This window comes from Oncorhynchus gorbuscha, linkage group LG06 (genome assembly GCF_021184085.1).
Source record: "Oncorhynchus gorbuscha isolate QuinsamMale2020 ecotype Even-year linkage group LG06, OgorEven_v1.0, whole genome shotgun sequence".
NCBI lineage: Eukaryota > Metazoa > Chordata > Actinopteri > Salmoniformes > Salmonidae > Oncorhynchus > Oncorhynchus gorbuscha.
The window spans coordinates 61821239-61848398 of NC_060178.1; the positions used below are offsets into that span (position 1 = coordinate 61821239).

The 27160-nt window shown below is 40.9% G+C and overlaps 2 protein-coding genes across 4 annotated transcripts in view; both read right to left on the reverse strand.

Annotated features, from left to right (window-relative positions):
- Positions 1 to 21665, reverse strand: part of LOC124038201 (bone morphogenetic protein receptor type-1A-like) — a 63566-nt gene extending 41901 nt beyond the window's left edge. For 2 of the 3 annotated variants that reach the window (XM_046353755.1, XM_046353752.1), the window contains exons 1-2: positions 21395 to 21665; positions 8870 to 9007 (exon numbers count right to left, since the gene is read on the reverse strand). The gene's annotated coding sequence lies outside the window, so the exon portion shown is untranslated. Of the gene's footprint in view, positions 1 to 8869; positions 9008 to 15719; positions 15806 to 21394 lie in introns of all 3 variants that reach the window. The other variant, XM_046353753.1, reaches the window with a different exon arrangement.
- A 408-nt stretch (positions 21666 to 22073) lies between these two features.
- Positions 22074 to 27160, reverse strand: part of LOC124038202 (LIM domain-binding protein 3-like) — a 28965-nt gene continuing 23878 nt past the window's right edge. The window contains exons 11-13 of the mRNA XM_046353756.1: positions 26961 to 27081; positions 26615 to 26730; positions 22074 to 26492 (exon numbers count right to left, since the gene is read on the reverse strand). Coding sequence (XP_046209712.1) covers positions 26403 to 26492; positions 26615 to 26730; positions 26961 to 27081 — 327 coding nt within the window. The 3' untranslated portion in view covers positions 22074 to 26402. The remainder of the gene's footprint in view (positions 26493 to 26614; positions 26731 to 26960; positions 27082 to 27160) is intronic.

Here is a 27160-nt window from a genome sequence, read left to right on the forward strand (position 1 = left end):
CCTAATTTTTTTTTTAATCTCATTTTGCCGCTTTGGCAACTATGCATGTTTTTTTCTATACCCGTTCGCTCTTCTCCCTGTAGGCGTTACAGACGCTCCCCACCCCTTGGCTGCAATCCTAATTTAGTGTACCCTGCGCAACCTATGTGGAATTCTGAGTCTGTCAGCGTTTGGGAAACTGCTGATCTGCAGTCAAGAAAGTAGAGTTCATCTCAGCATATGCTGACCTTCAGTCCCTTGACTTTTTGACCCTTTCGGAGACATGGATTACCACAGAGAACACTGCTCCTCCAGCTGCTCTCTCTTCATCTATGTTTTCTCTCATAGTCCAAGAGCATTTGGTCATTGCAGTGGTGGCACCGGGCTTTTTTCTTTTCTCCCTCTCTCACCTGTCCATCTCCTCATTTGAGTTCCACGTGGTCACTATTATTTGTTCACTCAAGCTGAATAATGTTGTCATCTATTGCCCACCAGGTGCCCATGGAGAGTTCCTCAATGAGCTTGACAAGCTAATTTCCCGACGATGGCCTTCAAATAATTTATTTCCAAAGCTCTTTCCTCTCCTTGCCTTTTTAGCTCACCCTTCGCCAATCCCCCCCAACTCACAACGCAGGCAATTAGCTTGACTCATTTTTACTAGAGGCACTTCGCCTACTAATCTCACTGCAGCTCCCCCTTCCAGGTCTCTGATACCTACTTTGTTTTCGTTGTCTCCCTTTCCAACCCTGGCCACTCAGCCCCTACCCAGATGGTCACGCGCTGTCACAATTGCTCCCTCTACTCTTCTATCGTATCATCTTTCCCTTCTGTTAAATCCTACTCCCTCCAGTCTCCCGATTCTGCCTCTAACCCTACTCTTCCCCCCTCTCCGCATCCTATGACTCGCACTATCCACTGTCAGGGTTGCGGTTAGCTGAGCAAAAATTGAAAACTAAACTTCCGGAGGACCCATCATCCTTTCACTCCCTCCGCTCTACCTTCTCTTCCACTGTATCCGGTAATAAAGCCACTTTCTGTCATTATAAATTCAAGTTTCTACCTCTAACCCTAGGGAACTACATTCCACCTTATCATCTTTAACTTCTCTAGGATAGGAGGCAGCATTCGGAATTTTGGATGAAAAGCATGCCCAAATGCTACTCATCCCCAGAAGATAAGATATGCATATAATTAGTAGATTTAGATAGTTGTAGAAACTTCAGTGTTTTCTGTTTGAATCATGTCTGAGTATAACATAACTTATTTGGCAGGACAAACCATTCAGATTTTTTTTGGAGGTCACTCGTTTCAATGGGTTTTCATTGGGAATCTAGATTTCTAAGAGACTTTCTTGCAGTTCCTACCGCTTCCACTGTCAACCGTCTTTAGAAATTGGTTAAGGTTTTTCCTTTGTGTAATGAAGTAGTAACAATGTTCAGAATGAGGCTAGAGTGAAGAGGACTCTGTTAGAGGCGTTTGACCTGAAAGCTAGCTAGTTTGTTTTCCTCCTGTATTGAACACAGATCATCCAGTCTTCAATTTGATTGATTATTTACGTTTAAAAAAAACTAAAGTTGTATTACAAAAGTAGTTTGAAATGTTTTGGCAAAGTTTACAGGTAACTTTTGAGATATTTTGTAGTCACGTTGCGCAAGTTGAAACCAGTGTTTTCTGGATCAAACGGGCCAAATAAATGGATATATATATATAGATGGAATTAAATCGAACAAAATAACCATTTGTGATGTTTATGGGACATATTGGAGTGCCAACAAAAGAAGCTCGTCAAAGGAATGAATTCTTTATTTCTGCGTTTTGTGTCGCGCCTGGAGGGTTGAAATATGTGTGTCAGTGTTTGTTTACTATGGCTATCCTCAGATAATAGCATCATTTGCTTTTGCCGAAAAGCCTTTTTGAAATCTGACATGTTGACTGGATTCACAACAAGTGTAGCTTTAATTTGGTATCTTGCATGTGTGATTTCATGTAAGTTTGATTTTTATAGTAATTTATTTGAATTTGGTGCTCTGCATCAGCCTATTAATTAGGAAAATAAAAAATGCCATTTTACTAGGCTATTTAAAATCATTGTAGGGTAACTCTTTAAGCTGCCCTGCACAATCAATGAACCAACATCACCTAGGCCTATGAGTTATTTCGCAGACTCATGAATAGAACGTGTGGAGTGTAGCATAAGGTAACCAGTACATCCAGTATGCATAATAACAGCCCACACAAAGGCAATTACTAGAAAGAGTTCCATTTTGAAGTATAGGCTCCATCAATTATGTACCAAAGACATCTTAAAATATGTAATTTTTTCCTGACATGCGTAATATGTGGCAGGCTATATATTGTATAACGGCACAATCCTTATTTTAAGTCAGGTTGGGGGGGCTTGGGATGTAGGCTTATTCATATGCATAAGCTCTGTGGGTGTTTTAAATTAATCACCATCTTAGAAAGCACTGTCCATTTCAATCTTTTCCACTCAGTTTCAACCTGATGAACTTTCTTCAAATTGATCAATCACAGTGAGGGGAGTTTTAAAATCACGCTACTGTTTTGATGCGATTTTCAACTGCATTTGCATTGATGTCAGTGGTCAGTGGGAAAATAGTAAACTGAGTACCATCAGCGAGTCTACCAACCCATGTACAACTATTTGTTGAAATATGCTTAGTCTCAAATGTAAAAAAATATATATTAAAAAAATCTTGAAGATAACATTAATTTGCTTTGACTATAGTGTTCCATGTGCGGCACAGCAAAATAGAAACCAAACAAAGCATGTTCTCCATGATTCCCTTTCCCCCTCAGTGTCTCACTCACTCGTCTTCTGGCTGCTCCCTCTACACAAGTGTGCACACAAGCTCCCATTAGGCCTACAGAAAAGCCTATAAAAAGTGGGTATAAAAAAGATCCTAACTGATAAGATACACACTCTACATTTCCTTGCCAAATGATGACAGTTTTATCACAAATTCAAAATGGACTGGTTGATTGAAGTAGGGAAATGTGTTCCAACAACTAGCTGCAGATTTGGAATAATTGTATCCCGCCCATTGTCTGCTTATATTAAGTTACTTTGTGAACTGCTAGCATCAATTAGAATGGGTTAGCCTAGGCCACAGCCCACTAAACATTCAGGTTCCACACTGAAAATATACAAAAACAGTTTGATAAGGACATAGGGTATTTTCATCAGAATCATTAAAAGCCACAATGTCACTTTTTGGGTGACCAGACCAAATTCACATAGAAACGCAAGGTATAGATAGATCTGTTATTCTCGTTGAAAGTCTAAGAAGCGGTAGATCTGTTATGTGCACTATTTCTATGCTTCCCTTGCTTAAGTTTAGTTTTTGCCTCTTACTTTCGGTTTTGTACACCAGCTTCAAAAACAGCTGAAAACACACCATTTTGGGTTATGGAAAAGATATTTCACTGTGGTTTAATTGGTACAAATGAGTCTCTAGCAAACTGAAATTAGGTACACTTTTTGAATTTTAACAACCATGTAATGGGGGGGGGGGAGATATCTGCATAGTGCATCTTTAAAGAAAAGCTCCACCTAAAACTATTTTGATATTTGTTACATTAGGCCATTGTGGATATTGTCCCACAATGTTTTCAAGATATGCAACTTTCAAAACACAGAAATATGGCCCGTATGATGCATCATATGATGCTGCGTTTTGCAAGAAAGTGCAATCCAACATTGTTTTATGATTATTTAAGTTAACAGTCAGCCGGAGAGCTGAACTAACCCAGCTTCCAGACAGATAAAAGTGCACAGTGAAGCGTTTTAGTGCAGATGTGTTTAATATACGATGCAGATGAGAAAATATCTGATAATGGAACATCCCATAGAATTCTAGAAAAATACCACCTCTCACTAAAAAGGCTGTAACTCATTCACAGTAAAAAGTATTATTCTAATTTCAGCTGTTAATGGCAGTTTGGGGGGGAAAGAAAAGGTGTTATTTTCATACAGGATACACATTTTCACAGGTCTTTTTTCTTGACTGATTACCATTTGATTTATGATATATATTGTATATCAAATCATTGTTTCAGGGCTGTTTCTCAGCTTTCAAAATATGCATAATGTTCTCATGTACAGTGCTTTCAGAAAGTATTCACACCACTTGACTTTCTTCCCATTTTGTTGTGCTAGTCAGACTGTTTTATTTTTTTGCTACTGGCCTACAAAAGAAAGCCCCATAATGTCAAGGTGGAATAATGTATATACAATACCAGTCAAAAGTTTGGACACACCTACTCATTCAAGGGTTTATTTTTACTATTTTCTACATTGTAGAATAATAGTGAAGACATCATAACCATGAAATAACACTGAATCATGTAACCAAATCAAAAATATATTTTATATTTGAGATTCTTCAAATAGCCACCCTTTGGCCTGATAATAGCTTTGCACACTCTTGGCATTCTCTCAACCAGCTTAACCTGGAATGCTTTTCCAACAGTCTTGAAGGAGTTCCCACATATGCTGAACACTTGTTAGCTGCTTTTCCTTCACTCTGTGGTCCAACTCAACCCAAACCATCTCAGCTGGGTTGGGGTCAGGTGATTGTGGAGGCTAGGTAATCTGATGCAGCACTCAATCACTCTCGTTCTTGGTCAAATAGTCCTTACACAACCCTGGAGGTGTGTTGGGTCATTATCCTGTTGAAAAACAAATTATAGGGCTATCCCTAAGCACAAACCGGATGGGATGGTGTATCGCTGCAGAATGGGGTGGCAGGTAGCCTAGTGATTAGAGCATTGGTCCAGTAACTGAAAGGTTGCTAGATCAAATCTGAGGTGCCAAAGTAAAAATCTGTCATCCTGCCCCTGAACAAGGCAGTTAACCCACTGTATCCAGGCCGTCATTGTAAATAAGAATTTATTCTTAATTGACTTGCCTGGTTAAAGGTTAAATAGAAATAAATAAGAATGCTGTGGTAGCCTTGAATTCTAAATAAATCACGGACAGTGTCAGCAGAAAGACACACCCACACCATCACACCACCTCCTCCATGCTTCATGGTGGGAACAACACATGCAGAGATCATCCGTTCACCTACTCTGCATCTCAAAATACACAGCGGTTGGAACCAAAAATCTCAAATTTGAAATCTGATTTCCACCAGTCTAATGTCCATTGCTCGTCCAAGCAGGTCTCTTCTTATTAGTGTCCGTTAGTAGTGATTTCTTTGCAACAATTTGACCATGGGGGCTTGATTTGTACAGTCTCCTTTGAACAGTTGATGCTGAGATGTGACTGTTACTTGAACTCTGTGAAGCATTTATTTGAGCTGCAATCTGAGGTGCAGTAAACTCTAATGAAAGGATCCTCTGCAGCGCAGGTAAATCTGGGTCTTCCTTTCCTGTGGCGGTCCTCATGATAACCAGTTTCATCTTAGGACTTGATGGTTTTTGCGACTGCACTTGAAGAAACTTTCAAAGTTCTTGAAATTTTGCAGATTGACTGACCTTTATGCCTTAAAGTAATGATGAACTGTTGTTTCCCTTTGCTTATTTAAGCTGTTCTTGCCATAATATGGACATGGTCTTTTACCAAATAGGGCTATCATCCCAGACATCCTGGACCCACACCAATTCACATACCATAGGGCTGTGTGGTAAACCGTATTTTACAATATACCGGTATTGATGCACGGACCGGTTTGGGTTTTTACTTTACATTCTATAAATGGTATTTGAATGTTTGGTTTGTTAAATGTGATACGCTGTGTGTACCTTACATTTTTATAGTTTACTTTGCCACTAGAGTCATCCCTCTCCATGCCGCTTTCCTCACACACCTAGCCCTGTCCCATCACTCAAGGAACGCATTTGTTGTTCCTCCATGGTCAATGCAGCCCATGCAACAATGTTGATGACAACAATGCTGTTTTCACTTTGCTTCTTAATATAAACCCACTAGTATTCTATCATTACACTATTATTTTGTTTATTACATCTGCAAACAGTTACTTTGTCTTTTCTTAGCAAGATGCACCTGAATACTTGTTAGCTAATAAATGTAATAACTAGCGATTAGCATTTACGGCTAACTAGCTAGCAAACTGAGTCAGAGCAAACGTAATTAGCTATACAGCCTGATAATTCTAGTGATGGTGTAGACCTAAATCAGCATGTTGTTTGTGCAACAGTATCTTCTAAATCAAAGAGGAATGTGCAAAGCAAGAATATGTTAGCTACGTGAAGTCGCTAAGAGAAAACATGTAGCCAAAGTTTATAGGGTCCTCTATGAAACACTTATCAACACTTTGTTCCCTACCCCATCAATAACTCTTCCCTGTTAATTGTATTCATTGTCATGTCAAACCCTGTATTCAAAATTATTTTCAATTATATTCTAACTATAGAATTGGAATAATCACTCTCGTTCCATGATTCCAACAGTTCACCCAAGTGTTTTGCTCTAAATTGTAAGTCAAATCACAACATTTGGTTAAAAATAAGGCCTAGATTGTTTTCCCATACCGTACAGCCCTATGTGACAGTGTGGAAATTAACTCAAATTGGGTGCAGGAAATGCAGAAATGGATGAAAATGCTGAAAAGTATTTTTAGTTGAAGTTGAATTGAACAGTATAAAACAAATCAGAATGCAGAAAGACCCATTGAAATGTACTACTACATGTAGAACTTGTATTATTCAAAAACATAAAATAACTTCAAATACAGGCATACCATTAAAAAAATATATATTTTTTTTTATAAATACGGTGATATTTTGGCCATAATCACCCAGCCCAAACTAGCATACCACCTCAACAGATCCACAGATGATGCAAAAGGAACACCTGTCAGAATGATGTTCATTGACTACAGCTCAGCAGTCAATACCATAATAACCTTGATAGGACTGATCACCGAAGATGAGGCAGCCTCTAGGTATGTCATCAGAGACCTGGCAGTGTGTGGTGTCAGATCAACAACCTCAATGTCAGCGAGACAAAGGAGATGATTGTGGACTACAGGAAGGGAGGGTTGAGCACACCCCCATCCACATCGATGGGGCTGTAGTGAAGTGAGCCGAGAGCTTCAAGTTCCTTGGTGTCCACATCACTAAGGAATTAACATGTCCCACACACATCGACTACTGCGCAGAGCGAAGGTGGGCTAATCTAATCTATCCGGATAACTGCTAGCTTCTTCTGTCAACAAGTCAGAAGTCACAGTGACTTCTGGAATTCACATATTTTTGGGAGCTTCCCAAAAAACAAGTACTGCATACCCGTCAACAGGACCACATTTTTTTAGAACCAAACCATGATTGGCTGTGGTTTGTCCTTCAAATGGGTAAAACAATGTGTCATAGCGGACAGAACAAGCAAAGTGGTGGGCAGAGATGAGCACGAGCTAGAGAGATCCTATTGGCATGTTCTATCATTCATTTGCATATTTCTGTTAGTGAACACCAACTCTTAAGTGTATGTGTGAGATACCTCAATATGCCTGCCTTCGCACTCCTAAACAAATACCTTTTTACTTTGGCAAAGGGTAAAGTCTACAAAACTTAGTCCACTCTGTTCGTAACAGATTGTAGTTTTGTTGGGAACAGAAAACTGTATTGAGAACAAATGTTTCATCGATGAGAAAATGTGCAGTGTCGGCCAAAATCCATTATGTTCCATCTTCTCCCACTGCCGGCCACCTCTCACTACCATATTTGGTAGCGAGTGGAAACACCAAGCGGGTGCTTCACATTTATACAGCTAGTGAAATAGGAACACCCCCCCCCGACTAGCGTTGTCCCCCTAAAACATTACCTCGGTTTCCTCACCTATCAACAAGGAGAGAAGCTCCCGCCGCTTCCTTTAGATCACGCCATGCCTTAAAGCAGGGATGTGCAAATTGACCGCAAGAAGCTCAAACAGATATAATATTCGACTAAAACATAAAACAGATTTCCAAAATTAAAATCACTTGGAGCCGGTGATTGCTGGTGTTTTCATTCTTACGTCCAACAGTTGAGGACACCTGCTTTAGAGTCCATGAGTGACGACTCAGGGGCAAATGTCAGACACAAAACTAGAGGCACAAATTGGGAAATTCACCCGCTCGCCTTAGCGTTGTTTAAAAACGAGGAGGTGAAAAACATTGGGTTCAACATTCTCTGTGAACATATGGTAGTAATTTGCTCGAGTAGACTCCCTGACTCTGAAAGTCTGCCGGTGGAGTGCGTAAGCTCTCAGTCTTTTCTCTCTCTCAAACAAAAACAAAATAAAAGAACACATGTGCAACCGATCAGTTTATGATCTAATCTTTTATACATTTTTAAATTGAAATAAGACTAGGTGTCTTAATGTCAACAATACTTAGACCAAAACAAATAAATACATAAGAAATACTCCATAAATGCCATTCTAGATCTCTTATGGCGGGTGTCACTCTACCCAAAGCAAACTTACAGATGTCTAGCCTAAACCTCCAGGAGCATGTGCAATCAGGTCCTTTCCTTCTCTTATTCCTCCTGTTATTAATCACATCAGTAGACAGCTCCAATAACTCAATCTGTGCCTGCAATTATGATGCAGGAAACCACCTGATTGGCCAGCTCTGCTGGGAGAGGTCAGGGGTTCATCTCCTTAGAGGGGTATAATCAGGTTTTGGAGTGATCACCGGTGCCCTCCAGAGAGAAATTAACATTTGTTTGTTAAGTAAGATTTTTTTTTTAAAGGCTGAGATGGAATCCAAATAGAGATGCATTCACCAACCAAGCATGTGACCACAACACATCTTGCACAAATTACACACTGTATGGGGCTGAACATGCATCATCACAAGCATAATCCAGAGCAGGAGTCATCTCTCTGATTCACTGTAACAGCCATAGAGAGCAGTCTTACCTCACTGGGGGATCCATGGTGCAGGAGCATGTTGAGGATGCTTGGAGAGACCAGTGTTGGTGCTGGGGGTCATACAGATCCATAGGGATAAAGAACATAGACGCTGGAGATAGAAATCCAGCATGGCACCATGGAGACCTGAGCAGGAGAGGGTAAGAAACTCAAATTAGTCATGCACCAAGAAAATTGGACTTACTGCACTTCAAAGTGTGTCAATGTCAACGGTAGATGGGAACCACAAAACATGTCAGGTCGGGAAGGCTATTGATTGCATACCACAAGTCTTGGGATGTCTGGTTGAAAATAAAAACTATGATTTAGCTAAATATATATATTTTTGTTTCTGCCAAGAGATTGTGTGCAAAACCCCTTTGGGTTAAGGAGGCTGGGGGGTTGCTGGGCAACCCGAACGGTGGAGAGGTATCATCGCACAGCGCTGCAGACATCCTGTCACCGGGCCAGGAGCCCAGGGACCCAGCCGCAGTACACTACGACCTCCACTGAGGGAAAGGAATTACACATCACTGCAGCCTATAACTTAGTTCTCACAACTTTAGAAGTCATTAGCAGTGCCGGATCAGTGCGCGTGTGGAATTACCAGCACTTCAGCATCACCGCCAGAAGGACGCTGCCAGAGAGAGACCGAGGAAAATTCCAACAGGAATATAAGAAATAGGCCTACAACAAAGGTAGAGGACTATAGTGTCTGAAAACTAAAATGTGGGCGACTCATACATTGACTCACTTGTGTGATTAGTCAAGTCAATAACCTCGAGACCCACAGTAACGCTGGCACGTTTTGGACTTATAACCCCTTTTAAACAGTGTGTTTGAGCTACAGGGTTGTTGCAGTGGATTTGTCCAGTTGTTCCATTAGTCTATGATTAACGGGAGTTAGAGTGGCATTTGTGAGACAAGGGCGGATCGCGAAGACAGTTCTTCTCACAAAACATCTAAAGTCTGAACGGTTGGAGTTCAACTATTATGACCCATCTATGGAAAGCGGAGACGCTCACGACCACGTAACCAGTTTCGCTCTAAGACGCTAACAAGCCACACAAGAGTCGTTAGAAAGTACGAGGTTCTTCTCCATAGAAGATCATAGGAAATCCCAGGACAGTGTCTGTAATACTGAAAAAAGCTCACATAGTTGCTGTCAAACTCCAGTTGTCACTCACAATTTCTGTACTTACAGCATTCATATTAATACATTTTTTTGGGGGAAGGGATTACATAAAATGTATTTAAGATTAGCCTTTCAAAAACAGATTTAGGCCTAGCCTACATGAACCAGAAAACATATTGAGGGGCAAAATGTTGGTCAATAGCTGGTATGATACCAGGGAATCCTCATCTAGCTGACATAAATATCAGCAAAGACATCAACAGCACATTGGGACACACAAACATCTGATTTTAGACCAGGGAGGTGTTATTCCAAGGGGTGGGGGGAGGACAAGGGTGTCCCCATAAAGACTCCAATGAGTGGGCCACTGCAGGCCAGAGAAGCCCCCTACTGTGGCTGGGAGATAAGTGGAGCAGCATGGTCTGGATATGGCCCAGCAGCCAAGAACAGCTCTCAGCACCAACACAGGGGCTATTCTTCCACCAGGGAGAGCTCCTTGAGACTCAAATGGGCCTTTATTTAGCCAGGGATATCAAAGTGAGTTTACATTCAAAACAGACAGCACGCGACAAACTCTTGCAGGGAAAATAAATGCACTATATCAAATAGAGATCTTAAATTCCTGCAAGCAAGAAACTCTATTCTGTTAGCTTAAAGGCATTTGAGGGCACCAGAGCAAAGTCTAAAACACCCTCGTAAAAGGAAATATCTACTTTTAGGCCAAATTACAAGAAACCTGCCATTTGAAAGTGCTAGAGTGCAAACGGAATACAAATTGAAGAGAAAAAAAAAATCCATGGACACAGTGAGCAAGTTCAGGAGAGTGAAAGGCAGCAGGGGGAGGATCAGCTGTGCTCATCTGTTTACAATACTGCCTCTGCCTCTAGACTCAAATGTCTCCTCAACATGCCAGGGTCACTTAAGGGTGCAGCCGATAATTGGCAACTAACCGCGCTGGCTATTTATACAGTCCTGAGAGAATGCAGGAATATATTCTGAGGTTGGGAGGTCTGTCACAGTGCAGGGGCATGGCTCCGGGGAAAGTTATTTTGAGTAAAAGCAACAATGCAGAGAGAAATGCAGGAAGCATTAAAATAGAGAATGAAAGTACTAGCTAGACATCTTGTAGTTCTACTCAAGTTTAAGTGCTATCATTAAGTGAGAGTTGGTCTCACATCTGTTGTGAAGTGGGAAAAGCTTCAAGCGCCTTGTCACGTCATACGCAAATTTCTCACAAGCACTAGGTGTCAGGTGTTAAACTTCACTGTCTGACAGGATAGTTATGTAAGGAAGGACAAAGACGGTTACACAACAGAACTGTCAGCCAGGAGAGGGGACACTGCTGCCCAAAAGTGTGAGGAATCCCGCGGCACCGAAAAAAAACTAAAGTCAACCAAAAAAAAAAACTTTATTGGGCTGATGTTTGTATGCGTGTGTGAAACAGAGGCTCGAAAAAGGAAGTCGAAGTGAAGCATTTGGAGATTCCATCGCTGCAGTTAATTCCGTCGGCTTTAGCAAAACCAACAGAGTGGCACGAGAGCAGAGGCAAATGTGTCGAAGCTCAGAGGAGCGACTAATGCCATCAAAGTGAACGATCAGCCATAGCTAATTGAAATTAAGGACCATACAGGGGGAAGGAGAGTGGCTCCGGTCCGTTCACAGGGTCATCTCTGTGTAGGGGGTGTGTATGGGCCCCCCCTCCTCACTCAGCAACTCACCTTAAATCAAGTCCGCTTCCTTACAGGAATAATCAGCCTCCTGTTAACTAGCTACTTTAACCAAAGTCCTAACCTACATCTAGCTCAGTGTTTTCAACAAGCATACATTCACTTATTTTTCTCATATGCCTGTAAGTAGTGCCGCAAATTGACTGCAAGCCTAAAGTGATATAATATTTGACTAATGTCAAACCTTGATTACATTTGGGAACATTGTCCTGCCTGCGTACGGTGCCGTCTTTCGACTGGGACGTTAAAACTGGTGTCCCGACTGCATGTGGTCATTCAAAATCCTATGGCGCTTATTGTAAGAGTAGGGGTGTTCAACCCGGTGTCATGGCTAAATTCCCAACCTGGCCACATTCCATCATGGCCACCAAAGTATCCCCCTCATTCCTAATTGGAATATATCACTCTTCACCTCTCCAACTGATAGTTTATGTGTGGTGAGAGTTCTGGCACAAAAATGGTTGCCGTACATCACTGAGGTGGGTGCTACACATTGACGGTGGATGAACTGAGTTCCCCCTCTTTTTTTGCTAAGAAAACTTGGGGACCGCAGGCCACTAGTTGGGGAACCCTGAAGAGCTGAGTGAAGGATTAATTTTTTTAGAAGCACTACTCACAGGCATAGCAGGTCTAATTTACTTGAAATAAAGTATTGGTGTTTGTCCTTTTGTTTCTTGGCTATTTACATTGTTTTGTTCACAATGTTATATTTCAATATTTAAGTTAACTGCTAGGGAACAGAAGACAACAGACTACTTACTAGTCAGACTCAATCTCAAGAGGCAAAAAAGTGACTGGAGTCATGTTACAGGGTAACCTTAGAGGCAGGTGAACATGTGTCAACGTTGATATTTTGGTTAAAAGACTCAGGTGACAAAAAATGAAAACAAAACAATATGCCACATTAATTCTTACTAGTAGTACATTTATTGTTTTAGAAACATAAAGCATGCTCATCGTTTGTTTGGTTGGTGTCATTTTAGTGAAAAAATATATTTGGGCTGGTAAAAAAAAATCGGAGTGGCTGGTAGATTAAAAGAAAAGATGTATCGACCTGTCACACGGCTGATGGACCAAAGAGTTAATGTTAGGCCCTGCTCCTTTCTCTGTTTTTATCCAATTTCATGTGTCATATTTTAAGACAGACATTCTGGTTGGAGTGGAGATGGGTCTTGTGGGTTGATGAGTCTTCCCACTGCATGTACCATCCATTATTGCTCAGGGGAAGAAAACAGAATTTATGCAAAAAGAATACCCCTGCACTTACCTTATTGACATTCAATTATACACAGTTGTGAGCATACCAGCTGACATTTGGACTAGGCTACCAGCTGGTCTAAAATCAGTGATCAAGTTATATTAACATTAGGCCAAACCGTCCTCCATGAAGAGTATGGAAAATATATCACAGGTCAAACTGAGAAACAATGACAGACTGCAATTTAAAAATGAAGCTGTGAAAATGCAGGGCTATAGTGAACTTACTCAGCAATGTTTTCGTGTGTTTACCCATTTTAAACACTTGCCCGCCTAAATCCCATAAACAAGGGCCTACTAGATTTGTACTGCAGTGGTTCCTGACATAGCAATTAAAAGACGTGTGCATTTAACCTCTCAAAGAGGTAGTACAGCAAAGAAACAATAACCAGTACTACTTGTCAACAATTTTGGGGCGGCAGGTAGCCTAGTGGTTAGAGCTTTGGGCCAGTAACCGAAAGGTTGCTGGATCGATTCCTCGAGCAGAATCTGTCGTTCTGCACCTGAATAAGGCATTGTTCCCGGGTAGGCCGTCATTGTAAATAAGAACTTGTTCTTAACTGACTTGCCTAGTTAAATAAAGGTGAAATAAAAATATGAACTAGGGATGTTAAAGGTATTAACTATTAAATTATGGGTTAATTTGCTTAATTTGTGGAATTAAATGCATGTTATTTGCATTATGCATGTTATATATCACATGCACACAGAGTTTGAGGAGAGGAATAGATCTGCGAGAGCAGATCCTCAAAAAGCTGGTACAGGAGTGAAACGTGCTTTTGTAAGCTCAGTCATTGCACAACAAATATAAATTCTAAATGCAATCGCATGTTAAAAACAGTTTTGATGGCCAGGATTAAAAAGAGCTAAAACAAATGTATCTCACTCAGAATTAAAGCGCACGTCCCATTCGCCATTCCAGTGCTTAGTCAACGGTGGGAAGGCCATCAGTTTGCAACCACCACTTTGTGAGCTTGAGGCAGGATAAAATCAGGGCTTGACTAACTTCTTTAGCCACTTATCTTTCAGACAAGTAGTATATTTTTAAAAATGAACTTGTCCAAAGGCTCAAATCACTTACCCCCCCAAAAATAAAATTAAATGTAATGCTATTTTTTCCAACTGTTTCATGACGCAAGGAACCACTTAACAAAATAAAATTCATATTTTTTTAACCTTAGAGAATCAAACTGAAATCTAGGCTAAACTGCCTATTACCTTCTTTGCATATTCAAGCCAGTTTCAAAATACAACACTGTTCCTGGAGGATGGTTGGCCACCCTTGGCACCCTATAAAATATTGCAACACTACAATTAGAACCAGGGTTTTCAGAAATTAATTCCCTCCAGGGCCTCGAAATTAAGGGCGTCCCATCATCCCTGGGAGGCTAAAAATCTGTATAATATGAAGATATCCCTCTAGTAGTGTGGGGGCTGTGCTTTGGCAAGTGGGTGCGGTTATATCCTGCCTGTTTGGCCCTGTCCGGGGGTATCATCGGATGGGGCCACAGTGTCTCCTGACCCCTCCTGTCTCAGCCTCCAGTATTTATGCTGCAGTAGTTTGTGTAGGGCGGCTAGTGTCAGTCTGTTATATCTGGAGTATATCTCTTGTCTTATCCGGTGTCCTGTGTGAATTTAAGTATGCTCTCTCCAATTCTCTCTCTTTCTTTCTCTCTCTCTCTCCCCCCCTCTCTCTGAGGACCTGAGCCCTAGGACCATGCCTCAGGACTACCTGGCATGATGACTCCTTGTTGTCCCCAGTCCACCTGGCCGTGCTGCTGCTCCAGTTTCAACTATTCTGCCTGCGGCTATGAAACCCTGACCTGTTCACCGTGATCACTATTATTTGACCATGCAGGTCATTTAAAAACATTTGATAATCTTGGCCATGTTCTGTTATAATCTCCACCCGGCACAACCAGAAGAGGACTGGCCACCCCTCATAGCCTGGTTCCTCTAGGTTTTGGCCTTTCTAGGGAGTTTTTCCAAGCCACCGTGCTTCTACACCTGCATTGCTTGCTGTTTGGGGTTTTAGGCTGGGTTTCAGTACAGCACTTTGATATATCAGCTGATGTAAGAAGGGCTATATAAATACATTTGATTATATATAGTTCAAAACAGACTGAGGCAAATCTAGGACGATAGATCCAAAATTCATACAACCACTGTACATTAAAACATTTTAAAAAGCAATGACACTGATGCAACAGATCAGACCGTTCAGCTTAAAATGTTGATAAAGTTGTATTTCTTCATATCATAAGGTCAACAATGCACACATGGCTTTGGGCAACACAGGAATGTTCCTAAATGCGCTCTCAAAAGTGTACTGCACTTTGGTTTCATGTGACGGCGCAGAGATTAAAAATATCCCTTAGAAAGGAGGGGAGATTTAAAGATACATCAACTAACATGGGATACTAATATGACTATGATTACACCTTTGAATGCTTAACAATAAAATAAAGTTAATTTACATATTAAGTATTTATAAAATATTCCCTCAACATTTTTATGGTCATATTTTGGTTGGGCTACTTTGAAGCTAAGATCTGCTTCATTAACTTTCATTGAAGGTTTTAAACACTTAAGTTTATGGTTAAATAGTTTTAAAACAAAGTTGGAATGGCGCTGGAGGGAATAGCAGCCTCCTTAAAAAAAAATTTTTTGAACATAATCTTTCAGACAGTTTCCTATGACCGAAAAATAGCTTCTAGACATCAGAACTGCGATCACTAACCTCGATTTGGATGAGGATTTCTACTTCAATGAAGCAGAGGTGAAGGACATAATACTCATCCTGGACCAGGCCCAAATCCACGACACCTGGAGGAAGTGGCAGTGTTAAAGAGGCCGGCATGCTGGACACCTGACGAGACCATGTCGGTGAGTGTATAAACGCATCTACTCTCCATTTTAACAGCGAAAGTGCAATCACTGGAAAATAAACTGGACGGGCTCCGTTCGAGACTATCATATAAAAGTGATCTGAAGAACTGTAATATCCTATGTTTCACAGAGTCGTAGCTACACAAGGGCAAGGGAAATATAAATCTAGCTGGCTTCTCTATTCATCAGCAGGACGGTAGCGTCGGGAAAGCTCGGGGGATGGGGGTCTCTTCTCAACAGCTGGTGCACAATCTCTAATATTAAAGAAGTCTCAAGGTTGAGATAGAATACCTTATGATAAACTCTTGGTAAATTGTATGGTCTACAGTTTATCTATATTTTTCATAGCTGTCTCTTTACCATCAGAAACCGATGCTGGCACTAAGACCGCACTCAACGAGCTGTAAAGGACCATAAGGAAACAAGAAAATTCTCAGAGGCGGCACTCCTAGGGGCCAGTGATTTTAATGCAGGAAAACTGAAATCAGTCTTACCTAATTTCTACCAGCACGTCACCTGTGCAGCTAGAGGCAAAAACATAAACTGTAGATCACCATTACTCCACACAGACACGCATACAAAGCTCTCCCTTACGCTCCATTTGGCAAATCTGCCCATAACTATATCCTCCCGATTTCCGCTTACAAGCAAAAACTCTGAACAGGAAGTACCAGTGACGCACAAGCTCAATATGGAAGTGGTGTGATGAAGCAGATGCTAAGCTACAGGACTGTTTCGCTAGCACAGACTGGAATATGTTCATGGACTCAACCCATGGCATTGAAGAGATTACATCAGTCACCAGCTTTACTAATATGTGCATTGATGACGTTGTCCCCACAGTGACCATATGTACATATTCCAACCAAAAGCCATGGATTACATGAAACATCCACACTGAACTAAAGGCTAGAGCTGCCACTTCTTTTTTTCACTAATCAGAAGTTTATATGACATCCCCCTACGCCCTTTGACAAATCACCAAACAGACAAAGCTTCAATACAGAACAAAGATCGAATCCTACTACACCGGCTCAGACCTCAGATGTGGCTGGGCTTACAAACTAACAATGATTACAAAAGGGAACCCCAGCAGAGAGCTGCCCAGTGATGCAAGCCTACCAGATGAGCCAAATGCCTTCTACGCTCGCTTCGAGGCATGCAACACTGAACTATGCATGAGAGAACCAGCTGTTCCAGGACGACTGTGTGATCACGCTCACCGTAGCCGGTGTGAATGTCAACCTGTCTTACAAGGCGGTAGGATGCGTACTCAGAACATGCGCTGACCAGCTGGCAAGTGTCTTCACTGACATTGGGCATAGTCCATGTCCCCAAGAACGCCAAGGTACCCTGTCTAAATGACTATCGCCACATAGCACCTTAGCCATAAAATGCTTTGAAAGGCTGGTGATGGCTCACAACACCATCATCCCAGACCCACTCCAACTCGCATACCACCCCCAACAGCTCCACAGATGACGCAATCTCTACTGCACTCAACACTGCCCTTTCCCACCTGGACAAAAAGAACACCTACGTGAGAATGCTGTATTTAACCAATGAGTAATGTGCAAATAACATTCAAATCTTGACACAGGGCCCTACAGTTTGCTGTGCGACCTGGAATTTTGATTTAGGAGTACTAGTGATCCTATCAAAATGTAGGATTCTAATTTTATTATCTCAAATATTTGTCATCGTGCTCCTACATTTTTCAACTTGGGCACACATGTAGTCCTGGTAAAGAAAGGTTAGCATAGAGCCCTACAACATTGCATCATATCACAGACCGTAGGCATATTACTGAGATATATCAACTGTTTTTACAAAGACAAAAGACACTAAAAATCTTCTTACCCATCCTCGGTTTACTGAATCCTCCAGTATTTGAATTCTCCAGGAACGCCATTATTTTTTGCTGCCTTCCACACATTATTTCAGTTGCTGATCGGCCCCCATCACACAACGCATGTTTTTATAAATCCCAAGGACCCAAATAATCATATTTTCTTGGTTCACAAACAGGAAGGGATTTCCCGCAAATAAAACTAAGTAAAAAAAAAACTGACCTTTTCCACTTTCTCCATTAAAAAAAACCATCAGAACAATCTGTCCCTTGCCCTATTCACATTAGCTCTTCTAAAATTGTCACTCAGGTGGCTCTGTGTATTTAAAAGAAAGATCAATACCATTAAAAAGGACAACTGCAGCCTGAATGTTAACATCATCAAGACCAGTCATCCAGCAACCGTATAGAATAGGGGTGTCGTGTCAAACATACAGCAAGCAAGTGGTTTCAGTCTGAAATAGGCAGGTCAACGAAAGGCTGTTTGAATCAAAATGAATGAAAAACATTTGCACGTCTAGGTGTTCCAAGAAAATCCCTCTTCAACAAGCGCATTGAAGATGTAAACATTTGAAGACTCAATAAAATGGTCACCCGCACACTGTATACTGGAAAAAACAAATATGCTATTCCTTTACAGGCAACATGTTAATTGTTATACTATATTTAAGTTGCAAGTAATTAAGCAGTATTTCCAAAAGCCAGCGGAAATTGGTGCAGGTTTATACAGCCTGTGGTAGCAGAGCACCCCCAAACCTCCACAGCTGTCTGAAACAGTTCTCTGGTTACAGTCTAATGGTGACAGGTTAGAGTTATAGTCTTTATCTGCTCTTCTAAGTTGGAGTCGGAGGTGGATCTGAGCGGTATATCTCAGCTTGCATTTTGACTCAGTTATCTTGACTCAGAAAAGGTTGGTGACCACTGCTCTATCCTGATTGCCTAGTCACTTTTGACCCCCACCTGCATGTACATATTACCTCAATTACCTCGTGCTGCTGTTACATTGTTTTTATTAAAAAATCCTACTTTTTAACTCTGCATTGTTGGGAAGGGCTAGTGAGTTTTCTTCCACAGCTCAGCCACCCTGTCTCCAGGCTTGGGGGGGTGGGAGTGGGGGTTGACTCAGGGAGGCACAGCAGATAGAGGAACCCATTGGGATGTGAAACTTGATCCGTGTGCTACCCCCTCACTCTATCTCCACCACCTCGCCTGAGAGCCTTGGAGACTCCCTGAGCAATCTGATCCCTCACTGCCTATGAGATTGGAAATGCTTTCAGAGGAGAAAGACAGATGCAGGACAACAGAAGCAAGGCAGGGGAAAGACACTCTTAAACTTAAAGGGATGTTGGAAAAACAAGCATTGTAAATTTAAAAGTGCTTGAGAATGTTTTGCTTCTCTCTTTCACCGCACTCAGAACACTTGAGGCAAGTTCTGGTTTACGTTACAGACTTCAGTACTGAAACAACTTCAATTCTAGGAAATAAGTATCAATATTACCCACACCACCTACAACACTAAGCATGGACTTTACGGAAACCATGTAGGTTAGCCTATAATGAAAGTACATTAAAAAACATCTCTTGATTTCCAACATGTAGACTATGCCTACTTAAAAGTTCAACTGCAGCGGCAGCTGTCAAGCAGAGGCATAGGAGATAAAACAAAATGGCCCATCATGAGTGATAATCATTCCATTATAAAAGGAGAAGATAATTCCAGCTAGCTACATCCTCTTGACAATGAGCAGTCCTCTGATCTGTGCATCGCGTGTGCATAAATCATATCTGAATTATGCACAATTTACTGAACCCCATCCCCATTTCTGTCTAACCCTCCATTATGTTCTCTCCAGACTTCAGGCAGTTACAGAGCTCTGGCTAATTAATCACACTCAGCTCCAGAGAAGGGCTAGACTCCTGCTATAATCACTGTGTTAGCCCACTGATCAAGATACTGTGTACACAATCATTGCTAGAGAGACTAGGCATAGGTCTATATGAACTATGAAGACATTCAGCTACATTTAAATAGGGACAATTTGTCATGTGCTTGATTATAGTTTTAATAGCTGAAGAAATCCTCACGCTTAGTTTGTTAGCCATTCTTCCTGGCCTAGTCTCACTCCCCCAATATTGGCCTGTTTTATGGAGTATCCCAGTACCCACAGAAGGTAAAGATGTCTGGCATATGTATAATGTTAGACTTCAGACGCAATAATTTCCCCCTCCACCTTTAGAAATCCACTTCTACCCCATGCCGCTTAAAGTGAACAGTTTCACAGTCAGGGCTTCCATCTGGTTTTTGACCCCGCTATTTTCCAGAGCCCATTCACTCCAGAGTTGCCTTCAGCATTGGACGGTGGGGAGCACAACGCATCGCCCTCTCACTCCAGGCCCAAATTAAAACCAGCTTTTTTCAGACGAGAAAGGCATGGCCAAAGATGGCCCATTCGTATGCAACCCATGAGACGAGACACTGGGTATTTTCCCTGTAAAAAAAACCAGACCTCTTGCTACTGACGTAGTGTGTGTATGGGTGTTTGTGTGTGTATTGCCAGATTTGAACGTGTCTCACTGCCTCCAATACTTTCACACCATCAGCGTGGACTATATCACATGACGATGATTGACCAATTTACGATGTGCAATGATAGTCAACAGGGAATAAAAATCCATTAAACTTCATGGTAGCCCCCCAGAAACCCCTTTATTCAAACTATGTATGTGGTTATTGGCAGAAACGTGAGAGCTGACGTGAAGTCTAATTAAAGAGCAGGATGAATGCTCATTTGGGCGATTTGTTGAATCAACTTAATCCTTGTTATCAGTACGTTGTCTTAAACACTTGTTACAAAACACACTTACATTACAACGAGGCCTACCATGAGCCAATGTAGTTGTAATCCGTTAACAACTAACGTTAGCTAGTTAACTATGTATAATAAATTAAGTTAACACTAGGCTAGCCTACTAAGCTTTCAAGTAGTACAATTCATATGATTTATAACTTACTTTTCAGAGGGAAAGTGAAAAACGTTATCTTGTCATCTAATTTGATACAAATGATTCCACCTCATCGCATTCAATCACTCAGTAAAATATGTTACAATGTCTCTGGAAGCGATACTTAACGTTAGTTACATGATACCGCTCTGTGCTAGCTAACTAGCAACCCACTAGCTAACAACTTTCATTGCGTAATGAGTGAATTGATTTGTAAAACAATTTAAACTTAGACACGGTATTATTTGCTAGTTGCTAACTATATACTAACCCATTCGGTAAATATCAAAGTTCAGTGTCAGGTTTGCTAGTAGAAGTACTTGCAAACGAGTAAGCTAGCCAAACAAATATATCTCGATTACTTAGCTAGCTCGCTAACTAGCAAGTGGCTACGCTAAAATTAGCTAGCGCTAACAATCTATCGAGGTAGTTCTCGCTTTCAAAACAAACTCTCGGACACAGGTGGCTGTATTTAAACCGAAGCTAAAATGTTTAGCTAACTAGTTAATAAATATAAACGTAATACACTTCCAAAATGAAGCCAGTAGTTAATTTGTGTTTTTTAGTTTTATTTTCCAGACGCAAAAACAAAACTTTTTCCAAGACAACAGCCAAAGCGAGGGCAGAATTAACAGGAGTATGACCTAGCCTGGATAGATTTCATTCCACCTCACCTTTTTCTTCAGCAGATGTGGCAATCCTTTTGGTTCCGGGCGAGCACTCCTCTGTATCTTTCTATTTCGTCTTCAAGTTCCAAAGATGTGTTGTACATTTCCCAAACATGCAGTTTAACGTCGGCCCTGCTCTACTCGCTCTGTTTTTTGCCTCTGCCTATGTCATTTGATGAAACACACGTAGACAGACCAACATTTTCCAATCACTGCAGCGAATGCACAACCATTTGCGGGGGACCGAGTTGCGGTAGGAGTATTTCTATGGAGAATTCAAGTATGTTCCAATTACCTCAGTGACGCCCCCTGGTGTAAATGGACATACCTATTATTTTTCATTGCCCTAATCTACTACAGTATATTCGTATTTGTTTGACACATGCATACAATAGTCTACTCACAAATAGAAGAGCGTGGAGAGTAAAAAGTCGGGCAAGAAGCGAGGAGAGGAGATGAAGAACTTGAGAGGTATATAAGAGAGAAACCGGAGAAGCTGGTGAAAATTGAGAGAGGTGGACATAAGAGGGATTGAAAACCATGGATAAAGGAGACGATATGGAGAATAAAAAGGTGGAGGAGATAGATGAAGAGGAGGATAGGATATGAAGAATAAAGGTGAGAAGGAAGTGGAAGAATAAGGGTGAGAAGGAAGTGGAATAATAAATTAAGGTGAAAGACAATGTTGTGAAATAAAACGTTTATTGACACATTTCAAAGATTCAAACCATCCTAGGGTCATTCCACCAATTCAGTGCCTTTTGAGAAGTGTAATTTAACATTGTCAAGCGCACATGTTCAAATTCATAAAAAACATGTTCTCATCTCAAGAGGTTTTTTTAAATAACTATAGAAAGGGCCTATTAAAGTGCCAAATAAATCTAATCAAAATAAAGTAACGGGGTTGATGATTTCTTCTTAAATCAACCATAAATCCCCTTGTGACAAGGGGAATGGATGTGTCTGTGCATGAGGGAGTGGCAAGTGAATATCAGCTTCATGAAAAAAATAATAGGCCAGAAATGGTTTAGCTATTTATGGGTAACAGTGTTGACGTGTTATGTTCGGCCCGCTCAGTCTCCCACCACAAAACACCAGAAAATGGCCAAGAATACTCAAACCATATCACCTGCTTTTAAACTATGATTTGACAATTAATGTTCAAACTTTCCTTTAAAAAAAACATGGTTTAAAAGAAATAGTTTCACCATATTAAAACAAAAGTTCAGTTCACATAACAGGGATCACCAAAATGAGGGACAGGAGTAAATGAATCAATAATCACATGAAATAAATCATCTTCAAATTACTTTGTAAAAGCAACAAAAATAACTAGGACAACGATGGTGACACTTGGAGAAATGTTTTGAGTAAGTGGGTTGAAATCTTCCTAGAGGAAGTGACACGGTTGACGGAGGGGCGTCAAAACGCTGAATTTTGGCACCAATGCTTGGTATTAACAGGGCACTTCATTTAATATAACAGGCTTTTAAAATGTAATATTGTTGCACAAGTTCTACTTAAATATCAAACGGATGCAAGAGGCACCCATTTTGTGGAACGACCCCCTAGAGATACCAGCAACGTCTCATCATTGACTCTGGTAATACAGGCATACTTGTGGTTGTAAAACAAAAACATAATGGTGATTCGTAGTCTTTGCTGAACAATATAAATTAAGGTCATGGTATTTAATAGGCTACAGCATGCATAAATTAAGGCCCTTCAAACATTGACCAATCCAGGAAGTTCTCAAGAGAGACGAAATCAAGCACATTTCCTTCCCAAGATAGATACACACACACACACACCGATAGACTCCTGTTAAATTCTTCAATCGTCAAGGTATATCCTTTCTCCATGTAACTCTGTTCTGATAGCAGTCAGATGCATTTCACTAAATAAAGCAATGCATAAAACATGTTCCTATTTCTAAGTATAGTTCGTGTTATGGTAGGCCAGGCAGGGTGAGTCATTTGAAATATGGGTTTACAATCCAAACACATCAACGTTCCACATAAAAAACAAGACCTTGTCTATACAGACGATAGGGTTCTAAGTACAAATGCAGCAAGAGATGAACCACTAATTCAGGTGTTATTAATAAATGTACAACAGAACAATGACAACAACTCCATTCCTCCAACACAGTCCATGCCAAAGAAAAAAAACATTGACGCCCTACAACTACTCAAAGATCAAAGCCATATTTCAGTTGCTGCTTCAAAAACACGAGTAAATCAACGATCCGATTTAAGAGTGGCGGTTGTTATCTCATGCCAAGTATATACCATCTATTCTATAACACAAATACTACTCTAGAAAAAAAATCACTTTCCCCGATCAAAACACAGAACATGGAAGAAGAAGCAATCCCCTTTTGCACATTGGATATAAACCTTGCAGCCTCGCCAGTGTTTACTAAACAGCAGTACGGACAGAAATCATGTGTGAACCAACATCTAAAAGACCACTCAGCAGCCTGAAATTGAAAAGGATGGTCTTAATACAGTGTCATTGCAAAGTAACCTGTGTGCCATATGTTTAGTGAGAACTAGCCAGGAGGGAGGGACGTGTCGAGAGTGAAGAGAACGATGAAGGCTACTTAAGTCTCTCGTTACAGAGGACAGAGATGCACCAGAGACCTCTTACCTAAATGGAATGAATGCCCGACGGCAGAGAGGTGTAGTCATTTGGGAATGGACTGTGAAATTCTATAAAACTGGGTCCTCCTTCATTTTGTCCTTAACTATTCTTTCATAGTGTTATTATTGCCAATGTTGACTACAGAGGACACGTGTGAGCATTGGAACCAGCGATATTGACATTTTGGGCTGCTGACATGGTCCTTTAGATACCAGGTAACACAAAATACACTACATTTGATTGTCTAAGATTAGCCTCAATGGGATGCACAGCATTTCTGTCATCATGTTGACGCAATAGTCTCTTTTTTTTAAAAGGGGAACCATCTAAATAACCTAACAATTGTTTTCCCTATGCTGTCCACAATTTCTGATTATGGAGTTAGTGTAATGACATGGCTGGTTGAAAAAGCTTGACATTGAACTGTTGGATACGAAGTCCACATGGGGTGACAAATGGCTTTGTCGTGTTTGCTGGAGTGGGGACAGAGGGAACATACAGTGAGTGTACTATGTAGTGACTTGTGTCTGAGGCATGCCAAGTAGCAGAATGGTGTCAACACTCTGTTGCACTCTAGTGGTTGGAAACTATACAACTAGTTTCAAGACGCTGAACTTTCAGTAAGCTTCAGTAAACTATTTAGCAACAATTCAAGCCCGTCTTCATTTCCCTCCAATGGTACCATGTAAGGTTTATTCTGAACTGGCACGGACTGTGCTTTTCTTACCAGTATGCATATCAAACGTACTCAGTGTTATGCAAAATCACAGTATGCTTTGCTACTCTCTAGTGGCACAGATACATAACTAATACTGATGTTGCCTCAGTAGACATGCACTGACAATCATGTACAAACTCATGCATGCAGACACACTTACACAAATACAGAACATATACAAAGATGTATAAAATAAACTCTGAAAGTATCAAGTCTGTACACAAGCACACTGTCTCAACTGACCTTTAAGGTGTGTGTGCTAGTGAGAGAGAAATGATTGTGTTTGGCTGTATTTATTTATTATTATTATTATTATTTTTTTACCTTGACAGACATTTCCTATATATTCGTGTTTAAATGAAGCGCTTCATACAGGTGTATGGCATATCACCAGGCATAGACATCTGTTGTGTAAAATGTATCTGTAAGACCCCAGGCCAGAGCTCGTCTCCCTTAAGCGCAATTCAGAGACACAATAGTCCGGTGGCCCACTGTGACATATCTTTCTGGCTCTGGTCCACCAATCTGTGCACCTCCCCAAAATTCCCATTACATACTACAAAAGACACAGAGTGGTTCCTTGATTTCCAGTCAGGAGCAAATCCAGTTTATGAGACACATTCCAAAAACCTGACTTCCCTACCTCATAAAGTGTTCAAATATATCCAAAGTTTCGTCTCATCTTCGACCTGGATCCCCAAAGTTGGTATAGTATTACTGTATCCTAATGTAACAGAGCACCATCTTTGTATAGCATAAATAAATCCAGGATGAAAGAGTGAGTGACAGGTTCTTCAGATGATACTATGAACCTCTGTATGATGCAACTGCATGCATAAAAAAAAAACTAAATAATTCAGCAAAAGCCCAAATATAACTGTTTTGTTTTATCAGCAATGTAAACATCCATGGATGTTATACTTCCGTTTTATTCTATGTAAATAAATAACACTTTGCCAAAGATGCAATAAATATCACTTACTAAACTGTCACTTTAATAATACCTTTGTGAAATCAAATAGCATTCGTAGGCCTGCATGTGTCATGCTACAGTATACTGTATCGGTTCACGTTCTGTGCTCCGTTGGTCGGCGTGAGGCATCATCATGTTAAATCTACTGTATTTGATACTAAAACGATCTTATGACATTCACTGCAACCTATTGGGGTTTTTACATTCAAAACAAAGCACACAGTGTTCCTGTGAAGTAAGGCATCTTATGTACTGATTGCCCTGCTACTCCACTCAGTCTGCCTGTGTCTGTAGGCTGCTAAGGCTTTTGCTCCAGCCTCACTGGATTGAGGCCCTCCAGGATCTGAGTGGAGTAGCAAAGGATTTACATCAGAATTCTGACATACAATATAATTAATTTGTAAGTGATATTAATAAATACAAACGTAACACATGTTTTTGGCGGGGGGCTGCAGCATTTTAGGCAGTTTGTCTTGAATTTCAGTACTGATGAAAATACTTAAAATTTTGTCACGCCTGATTGATCGGTTTGCTGAACAGTCAATCTTGCTGCTCTCATCTTCAGCTTTTTCAGCATTTTGACTGGCATCAATGCCCTCTACTGGGCTCTTTGCCAAGGCTTGGGCATAGCTATGTAAGCACCTGCCCACCACCCTAGAAAACTGCAGATGGAGCATCTACACGTTGATGGCATGAGCGTGCTTCTTGCACAGTGGCTTGTCCTTCTTGGAGTAGAAGGGCTGGCCCTCCAGGTTCAAATTACACACCTGTGGGAGACGGACACAATTGTGAATCTCACAAACCAATATTTTTTGGCACAGTCCAAGAGTAATAACCGTTTTATACAGCAGGGACATGGGTTATTGTACAGCGCTGTAGCCATTCTTACCGCACAGACAAAGCAGGTGTCGTGCCAAGTATGACCCAGTGCTTCAATGAACTTGTCTCCCGCTTCTACTGGGAAGTCACAGCCATGGCACTTAGTGCTGAAGAGTGAAATGTAGTCTGGAAGACAAAGCATAGAGTGTGAAAACAATAGCACAGTACAAACGGTTGCAAAGTTACATGCGTAATTTAAAATAAAAAAAATTGTCTCTGTGTATAATTCAAATGTTGTTCAGTTGCAGAAGAGGACATTATGACAAACATACAGGAGCTAGTTTGGGCTCTGAAGGAAACATTCAACACTTGAGGCGTTTCATTATGTGCCATGCTATTCCATTGATCTAAAGTACCTTTCTCGCAGTAGGGCTCCCCATCCTCCATGTGGAAGAGGCTATTTCCAAAGGCCTTGCCACAGGCAGCACACACAAAGCAGGTGGTGTGCCATGTCTGCCGCAGAGCATGCATCACCTCCTGCACACCAAAAAGAACGCAGGTACAAACGGTTATTGTGTGGGTATATGCTACGCACAAAGTGACTTTGTGTGTGTTG